Source organism: Cynoglossus semilaevis, chromosome 9, assembly GCF_000523025.1.
Source record: "Cynoglossus semilaevis isolate Cse_v1.0 chromosome 9, Cse_v1.0, whole genome shotgun sequence".
Classification (NCBI taxonomy): domain Eukaryota; kingdom Metazoa; phylum Chordata; class Actinopteri; order Pleuronectiformes; family Cynoglossidae; genus Cynoglossus; species Cynoglossus semilaevis.
Genome location: NC_024315.1, coordinates 863,817 through 873,637, shown reverse-complemented (window position 1 = coordinate 873,637; position 9,821 = coordinate 863,817). Strand labels below are relative to the sequence as shown.

Genomic DNA, 9,821 nt, shown 5'->3' with positions numbered 1-9,821 from the left:
ACCACACGACACTCCTGTGTTGATGTGTCTGAGTTGCTATACCAACTGGACATTTGTGCTGACCTCGGAGTGGCGTTGCGTGACACATCTGTGGGATGATCGGTCATTAGTGATTGGAGTTTACTGTGCGAGGGCTTTAGGACGCACGCACACACACACACTACACACTTTTAAAACAGCTGTGTTGACAACAAAATGTTTGAGCTGGAGATCGAATGAGTCAAACAAACAAACGTGTTTTCAGTCAGATCTTTTATATTGATCATAATCATCAATAATAATTCAGTCCCTTGTTCATCCCATAATGGGGAAATTTACAGCGAGGCGCCACCTATAGTACGCGGTTGCAACTAACAGGCTGCCACATGGCACAAGGATGTGGTGGCGCCTCTGGGAATCAAACCCAGGTACCTCTGCTTGTAAGGCAGGGAACACTAACCGCTACACCAGGGGTGTCCACACTTTTTTGGCACAGGAGCTACTATTGAAATGACTGAATACATTAAATATATATAAAGTAAATATACTTTATATAAATATTATATGTTATATTTTTGTACTGGTTAAATGGACGAAGCTCTTTGGCACAAATTCTTACAGTATATGGTCACTACTACACACTATAGAATTATATTTATATATTTTATTTTATTCTATTTTGATTAACCAGCACTCCCTCTGTGGAGATCTACTGGTGGATCACGATCTAATTATTGTTCAGATGAAATCTTCAGGCCAAAAGAAAGTTTGTTTGTAAATGTATTTTTTTCGTACAAATACGAACCGCTGTGAGTTTTTTCACTCGTCTATGAATGTTCTAGAGGGAGGAAAAAACTTTGTCTACTTTTTACCAAATGTTCAAGCCTTATTAAGTGCAAATCTCAAGTGTAATCCTCACATCCTCAATATATATATATGTATATATAAATATATATTAAGTGTAAACTGAACAATCAAGAAATGTATAAAACATATTTACACTCATTTAAAATGAATTAAAGATATATGTATATAGCAAAAATAAATCTGTGTTGAATTTTTTTAATTTTATATTAAAAATAACATTCATTACAGTAACAGTTATACAAGCAATAATTATATCCTGAAACATGTCGGCAACAATAATTACACTTGAATTCTTGAATTTCTCTTATTATTTTTCATCTTTTAAATAAGTTAGGAAATAAAGTTTAGTTTTTCTCTGAGTCTCCAGGATATTAGTTTCTAGTAGCGTTTGTACATACAGTGTCGGCTATAACTGGCTCACGGCAAAGCTCTAAAGTCTGCACTTGGAGACTGGCTTTAATGTGGATATTCATAGCACACTATCTAGGCAGGCAAACGTTTGTTCATCCGTTCGAACGGGCTGCAGCACAAAAGGAGCGGATTATTGATAGTTTCCAGTACGTGACGTTACAGTAGGCGGCAGAGTTTTTCTAAAGTCACAGACGTACGATCAGTGTTTGGCTACTCCAGTGTTAGATAACCTTACTTTGTGAGTTAACAGTAAATTTTGGCGTCGAGGCCCTAAATAAATTCCCTCTGTTTCCAGTTAAAGTCCCGCTGTAGAAATCTAGTTTTCCCACTTTCTTTTTTCATAGCTTCTTTAAAATCCCGACTTCAAAGTCCAAGTCATCGGCAGCTCCACCAATCAGTAGTTGAGTTGGACATCTGGGTCATCAGTTAGCCACCAGTGACATTCTGAGCTCAGCGTGAACGTCCATGGATCCAGGATTCTGTTTTTTTTTTACAGTTCAAATCCAGTGTTAATGCAGTTTATCGTTAGATTGCACTTTATTCTTGAATTCTCCTCGACGCTGGATGTTGTACAGCAGCTCAGAAGCAGGAAAAGGAAATGTTGACTGAACTTGTCCGTTAAAAAAAAAAGAAAAAAGCAGCAGTGTCCTTCACTTCTGTCGGCTCCTCAGAATATCTCCACAGAGTTCAATATTCAACATTCTCCATCTGTCAGGAAGTCAGGCCCGAGAATCTTTCCTGAACTTTACCGTCCTCTGCAAAAGAAAAGCAAGACATAAACAGTCAGAACAAAAGGGCGGGGCTTCAGCGGGGACTACAATGAGTTTTGACGCAAACGCCTCGTGACAGAGAAATGAGAGTGCCTCGTCGAAGCCAACTATTTAAAAACTTCCTCTCTGCAATAATTAGGGGTTAAATGTGAAGTAGTGTAAAACTGGAAGACGAATATTTGTTCTGACACGTTTCTAAATAAGGCGTAAACTTTGGTTCATTCTTCATTTAAAGTGTAGCTGGAAGTTGGAGTAAGAAAGTACTGGATATAAGACAACGGATACTGGGGAGTACACGGCTTAACTTTGTCGTTTTAGTCATTGACGGTGCAGTCGCGTGTCTGTTAAATCGCGGCCTTTCCTGTCGTCCTGTTTCCTTCCTATGGACAGAATTGCCCCAGTATTTCCTTTCATCTGGTCATCTGGTCTCACCTGCGCTCTTACATGATCATGGCTCTGAGGGCTGCTTTGTTGATGCGCCTTCGGTGTTTCCTCCTGCTTCGAGGCAAGGCAGGACGGGGAGGAGCCTGATGTGCAGACGATATGATTGGCGCCGAAGTAGACTTGGCTGGTACTGTGGATGAAGACAGACAGACGGGAGCGGGGTTAGTGAAGTGAAGTAAAACCATGTCATACATTCCTAACATCTTCTAAACAAGTGCACGTGGAACCGTGCCAACACGCACAGAGCGAACAAGCAACGTTTCAATGTGTCGATGACGGCTTGATTGTCAAATGGTACGAAGGTCTCTCCGTGTGGGCGGGGCTTTCATCCGGGTTCCCTGGTGAGTGTGAATGGTTGTTGGAGGCTGTATGTTGGACACTAGTCCAGCGTGTACCCTACTGACATCAACTGATGGCTGGGATTACCTCCCCCCCCCCGCCCCCCTGACTGTCCAAAGGATTACGTTGGAGATGAAGGACCTACGTAACAACTTTGATCGATTCAGAGATGTGACAGAAATTTGGTTGTAGTTGTGCATTTGAAGAATTTCCCTTGAAGTAAATTTGAGCGGAACATGAACTCACTGACGACCAGAGAACAGACTAGATTACCAAAAAAAAAAGGGGAACCAGGCGAGGAATAAGGGTTTGTCCGGAGTTGAGAAATGGTTTTCTAGACCAGTGGTACATGAGCTGCGGTGTGAAGGGTCTGGGCTGAACATGTGGCCCACCTGCTCTGTGGCCCACCTGCTCTGTGGCCCTACAGCGCTACAATTTAAACTGTTTTTTTTGGCACTGAATGAGTGAAGGGAAAACGGTGCCAAGACAGAAGTCTCAGTGAACGGAAGACGAGACAACTGACACACAAATGACAACTTCACGTGTTTAAGTGATATGTATAGATTTACATAAAAGATGTATAAAACAGATTAAAGCTTTAGCTTTTGTTTGAAGGAAAATTATTTTCTTCCACAACACTGGGTAAAAACCCTACAGCGAAATATGAAACCAGATCAAGGTGTCGACAAGTACAGTTCAGTACACGCCAAGTATTTTATAAGTATTTTAAGACATTGTAAAAATTCCTCATTTGAAATTATTATCTTTTACTCATAGGGTTGTTTTTTTGGGGGGGAGGGGGGTTAACTTCCATGTATTATGGAAGTCTGTTATCTTTACAATCCTAAAAGAACCCTGAGGTCTGAACGTTTTGCAGCGTTCTCCTCATTATTACTAAATGTTGTATTGACTGGATCCATGTGAACTAACAGCAGAATAACAAGCAGAAACAAAGCAGTGTGTAAAGACCTGTCATTGTCGAGCTTGACTTTTAGCCCTGGGTGAAACACGGCCAATAACTCCTCTCATGTGTGCCGCGGCACGGAGCTGTTTTGACTTTTAGGTTAAGCTGCGAACTGTGAACAATGTAAACACACCCAGTCCAACAAGTTACTTTTGTAGGATAATCCTTCTGAATTTGTGGAAACTTTTGACTCTAGCCGCGTTCAGTTCTCCTCAGAACCACACACACACACACACACACACACACACACACACACCGTCTCACACAGCTGAGTTTTTACCTTCTCTGAATGTCGGCAGCTTTGGTCCCTGCTGAGACTGTTCGCTCTGGACCTTCTCGTTCAGGTTTTGCCGTCTCGCCTCCTCTGTGAAACGACCATCGTTGCTCTCCTTCCCCTGACCGGCCGACTCCGCCCCGGCAGAGTCCCCGCTATTGGCCGAGCCGCTGTCCTCCCTCTCGCCCCCTGCTTTTTGACTGCTGTCTCTAGTCTTAGTCTGTGGTGGACTCGTGTCCTCTGAATGTCTCTGGACGGTCGGCAAGTTCCTCTGGTGTGGGGTCGGAGAGTGGGCGGGGTCCAGTACTGATTTGGGTGGTCCTGTAGTGGAGGAACTGTCTGACGGAGGACCATTGAGTCTATACTGTGTCCTCAGCTCTTGGTCATGAACTCCTGGAACGTGGGGCGGGGGCGGGGGCTGCTGATGCCTCCGGGCAGGGTCACTGTCCTGTCCCTTCCCATCGCTGTTTGCCCCCTGCACGCTGCCTTGCTCACGGCTCCCCCCGCTCTCTGGCACCATCGGTGAACTCCCCAGGACGCTTATCTCCGCTCCTGCCTCCGACGGCCAGCTGCCAACGGATCGGGGAACCTCGGCGATCGGCTGGTGAACCCCAGACTGGACGTGGGTGGGCGGCTGGGGCAGCCGAGGCTGTGTCCAGTGCACCAACTGGGTGACGCTGCCCTGCGGCCACTGCCTGACCGCCGGCTCCCGCTCCTCCGACAGGTGGTGCTGTTGGTTATACTTTAGGTCATCGTTGCGATGGAGGACGGCTTTGGAGGTGTGGGTCTTCGGCGGCCGGGCAGGGTGAGCAGTTTGAGGCTGCTGTGGTGCAGGTGGACGGGGGTTGAGATTGGACGGAGTCAGAGGGGGGGGTGAGGACGAAACAGTCACGCAGTTGCAGGCGGTGTGATCCTCTACAGAGATGATCACCTTCGTGAAGTGAGGTTTCTTGTTGACGTACTGCATCTTTGTTACCTGGAGAAAAAGAGGAAAAAATGTTAGAAAAGAAAAAAGTTACAAACAAACATTTAATGACTCAACTTTAGGAACGATATTATGAAAACAAATGATTTTCTCTTTGGAATCAGAGCAGGAAACACGCTCATGGACGTGGTTTGGTTTGTCGTGGTCAAATAAATGTATGTGCAGTTAAACTCACACACATGTTGTTGTTGGTTTCAGTGATATGTCACTGATGATCATTTTGTGATTGAAATATAATGAAGGTTTTTCAGCGGCGGCTCAGTGGCGTGTCCTTTGTCTCAGCAGAACTACTCTGACCTTTACAATAACAAATTATCATTCATAACCTTTTCTGTGACGCAATAGAATAAAGTTTGATCAATTATAGTTAATAATAAGTTGCCTGTTATCATTATCCAGGGTGGAGTCCAGGACTATACTGTGACACATATTTTCCTTCAGTACTACTTACTTGAGAGAAATGAGTTTAAAAATCCTGCACTGGTGAACTTGGGAACTTTTCCAGTTTTAGTATGAGGTTTTGTGGTGTACTGCGTACCGCGTACCTTCAGGTGTCTGGTGGTTGTGCGAACAGGGACACACTTTATCAGCCTGGTGTTGCAGCAGCCTGAACATCTCTGAACCTCCACGCAGTACGGCAACAACAGGAAGTCGGCGTTACGCCGGTCCAGCATGGACCTGGTCACCTCCATCACCTCCGTCCGAGGTTTACACGCTGCAGGCTTAGCCTCCTCCGCATTCACTGTTACTGGAGGGGGGGAGTATGGGGAGGGGGGGGGGATTCAGCAGCAGATGAGTAACACTCAAAACCAAAACCATTAGGGACAGAAACGGATGTGGAACTCACCAAGACTCCTGACGAATCTGCCACTGCTGTGGTTTTTTAGAACATCGTGATCATCATCATCGTCTTCGTCTTCGTCTTCTTTTTCACCTACAGAAACCAACAGGAGGGAAGGAGGACGGGGGGGTTGAGGGGGGGTGAAACAGAGAGTCACAGTGGAAGTTAGTATTTATTCAGTGAAACTCCCACTGAAGCAGCACATGAACCCATTAGCAGAGAATTCCGTAACAGACGAGGTCGGTTTGGACCGTTTTTTTTTTTTTTTTTTTTTATCCGACCTCGCTGTTCTTCACACAAAGGAAGTCGTTTTCCTCCTCCCACCAAAACAATCAGGCTATTTTCTGCAGCAATTTGTCAAGACTGCTGTCAGAAATACCACTGACGGTGATAAGGCTGGTTAAATTTAACGTGTCATTTCATCCTGTAGTCCAAATTAAACCCCCCCGGTGTAGATTCCAAAATAAAAACAAAACAGGTGAATGTGTTATTAATATTATCGTGCGGTCAAATAAAATATTTAGGTGAATGTGTTATTAATATTATCGTGTTACAAATATTTTTGTAACAGCAGCATGCTAACAACGCTTAGAAATATCCCCCGCAAAAAAACAACAGTTTACACAGTACAGGACGACTGTCAGCGTTCACACCGACGTCTTCCTGCTGCTGCACCTGTGACAGAGTTTTATAAAAGACTGTAAAACTCTGACGGCAGCTTCATTAGTTCTGCAGGACATAAATCACAGTCACAAATTAAGAAAGTTGAGTCGACTGTTTGTGCGATGAATGACAGAAGTCATTTTTATTATTTCCTCTGGCGGTTGTGTTGACAAACCACTCCGGTGTATCTCGTTTCACGGCTGTTGTTGACATGTGACAAACACAAAAAGCCAAGACACCAGGAGAGAATCTGAACAATCACAGACGGAGTGGAGAGAAGATTCACGGCCCGGCTCGGAATCTTGGCTCAAGTCTGGTCAGGATTCCTGACACCAACACTGTGACTCATCTCCTCGGCCTCCGCTGGTTCCTCTGTGACGCCTCTTATGTCATTGTGTTATTTACGTTTTGTGGTTTTGATCTATTTAAATATTCACGTTGATCCGAGGTTCTCAGAAAGATTAAGTTTTAAAATCTCGTCTCCTTTTTAATCTCATGCTCAGCCCGCGTTTGAACTTTGTTAGAAAACACACACATGCAGAAGCACTACATATTAGAGAGGAGAGGAACCAAGAGGTGTGTGTGTGTGTGTGTGTGTGTGTGTGTGTTTGGGTCAGACCAACCTAAAGCGGCCGTCTCCTGCTGCAGCAGCAGCTTCAGGTCCTCGAAGGAGGAGACGGGTGAGTTCCTCACCAGGTCGACCAGCGACGGAGGGAGAGGATCGTCCTGTGGAGACCGACAGAAACGCCACGTTAGAAAATCATTTCAAAGCTGTTAAAGTTCAGCAGTTCAGTAATAATGAGGTGACGGTGACCGTGAAACACCAACGCTGACCCCTGTAGTATCGCGCAGGCATCAAGCACAAGACGTAGCTGTTCACAGTGACTTTTGATGCTGACAGTTTATTTTGTTCTTGCATAGTTTTTACTTTCATTTCTTTCTGACCTTCCCAGAATCTCTGGGAATCTTTGCCACTTTTCAGTAATTTTTCAGTTCAGGTCGGTAGTAGTCACAGAACGTTAGCGTCACATCGTCAGCGTAGCAGCGTACTTGTTGTTCTCCACTACAGACAGATAAAGAACTACAGAATAAGGAAGAAGGAAAAACGTTCACGTATAAATAGACTGTTCCTGTGAATGACGTGACTGACGACCAGACGTCTACGTGACCGCTCCACACGGCTGTGCCTTTTTTTTTTTACTACTCAGAAATTAATGACTCTCATCGACTTATTTCATATTTAATTTAATTTATATAATCGTGAGAAAAAACAGCCGAGACTTGAAAGAGAAGGAGAACATCTCCTCCTCTGCCTCCCGTCAAGAACTCGTGCTCCAGTTTTGCTTCCTCTTACTGAGGAAATGAGATTTGTGATGGTTGTTTGTTTCTGCTGTTGTCACTCTGCCGCCGGCTGTTTACCCTCAAACACCGCAGTTGTTAGTGAAAGACAGGAAGTCAACTCTCTTTCTGTGTCTCCCCGTCCCTCCACCTCCATCATCAACCAGCGTTTGCAGCACCTGATACTAACGCAGGGTTTTGGAAACAAAAGGTTAATGAAAATTACCCTGGTTGGGATAATTGGGATAATTGGGATAATTGGGATAATTGGGATAATTGCCTTAGTGGGAATTCCTTGAAGGATTTTTTTTTTTTGCCTGTGGCGTTTTTGTGAAGATCAAAGGGTGACAGCAGCGTATTCCATGTCAGGATTGATATTGGCTCAGTGTTCGTGACTTTATCTCAGCGCCACTGCAACGGCATCTGGTACAGTTACATCCCAGGAGGTCAGGCTAGAGGAGGGTTGATGGTATGAGAACCAGGTGATGATCACACCCACAACCGACACGGGATCAGGGAAAACAACACAGTAAATGTCCTGAAAACATTTGGAATTCGTTTTTCGATGGTTTTTAACTGAAGACTTTGGGGTTAGTATTTGAGAAGACACTGTCCTTTATTCTGTCCTACTGGACCTCACGGACATTCTGGACCTGGTCTGTTTTTGACTCCAGCACCAGATATTTAAGCACTTTGATTTGAGACTGCAGACTTGAATTTAAGTTACAGTTACTTTCTAATTACTGCCTTGCTCGTTGGCACTGACTCTTATTTCCAGTTTTCCAAAGTGTCAGATTTGGAACCCTTATTACTTTGTGTACTTCTCAGACAGTGTGTCAGGTCAAAAACCCTGTTATGATAAAAGGCTTCAGCTACAGCGGATCAACAGCTCTGACTTTGGCGTTTTTTTTTGTTTTTTGTTTTTTTCTTGGACAGCAGAAGAGGTAAATATCCACAATTAGCATCTTCATTCCCTCCGGTCGCTGATGGGCCGTGTAATTAATCGTGTAATTAATTCTAATAAGCTGTGACATTAAGTGGCGTCAGGATGATGCAACACAAAACTAACATCACTAATAACTTCCTTCACGACGGACTGTCGAGCCAGGACCGACGCTGCCTCCTCCCTGTCTGTCCCTGATTCTCACCTTCACTCTCCTCTGGATCCACCTGGATGACTTTCACAGCCCATTGGCTGACCTAGTTAGAAACACACACACACTCACACACACTCACTCTCTCAGACACCAGAGTACTTCGAGGTACTCTCGGCTCCTGGTCGTTACTGCAGCGTGATCATTGAACGTGTGTGTGTTTTTGTCTTTACGTCTCAAACGTAGTCAACGCGTCGTAGCTGCTCTCACTGCAGAGAACTGTAGTATTCAAACAACCAGTGGGGGGCGACGAGGGCTGAACTAAAGCTGGGCCGACGTGTACGTTTTGGGGCGAGATCACTTGATTCAGATTAAACTCAGATTAAACTCAGATTACTGACGTTCCACTCTCAGAACCGTTGGGAACGCTGTTGTTGTAAGTGTTTCTCTTGTGTCAGAACATCAAACCCATTCAGTCTTTTAAATCCAAACACGACACTTCAACAACAAACACACCTGTGCGTGTGTGAAGATCTGATACAGATAAGTGCTGTGGATCAACCACCGGTAACCAAGGCGTTAGTGGTGGTATTGTTCGGCTGTCACTCCGACTGAAGTCAACGGTTGACAATAATCTTCTATGGTTTCACGTTTAAATCTGTCAGGAAATAACTTTAACAACAGTAACAAATCCTAACATTATTGTTGAAGTTTCCATTTCCGTCTCAGTTGAACTAACCCTGACTGAACTATCACTTCTGGAGGTATGAAAATGGAAAAGGAGGAGGATTTTTTTTTTTTTGGTACATTGATTTATGTTCGAGGACCGTGAGCTGAGGGCAGGATTCCTGC

At 44.4% G+C, this 9,821-nt stretch overlaps 1 protein-coding gene across 2 annotated transcripts in view; it reads right to left on the bottom strand.

Moving 5' to 3' along the window:
- Positions 1 to 237: 237 nt before the first annotated feature.
- LOC103383236 (uncharacterized) overlaps positions 238 to 9,821 on the bottom strand; it is a 14,717-nt gene continuing 5,133 nt past the window's right edge. Inside the window, exons 2-7 of one of the 2 annotated variants that reach the window (XM_017035013.2) lie at positions 7,161 to 7,263; positions 5,881 to 5,967; positions 5,579 to 5,781; positions 4,055 to 5,024; positions 2,472 to 2,601; positions 238 to 2,012 (exon numbers count right to left, since the gene is read on the bottom strand). In XM_017035013.2, the coding sequence (XP_016890502.1) occupies positions 2,003 to 2,012; positions 2,472 to 2,601; positions 4,055 to 5,024; positions 5,579 to 5,781; positions 5,881 to 5,967; positions 7,161 to 7,263 (1,503 nt within the window). In that variant the 3' untranslated portion in view covers positions 238 to 2,002. Of the gene's footprint in view, positions 2,013 to 2,459; positions 2,602 to 4,054; positions 5,025 to 5,578; positions 5,782 to 5,880; positions 5,968 to 7,160; positions 7,264 to 9,821 lie in introns of both variants that reach the window. The other variant, XM_017035014.2, reaches the window with a different exon arrangement.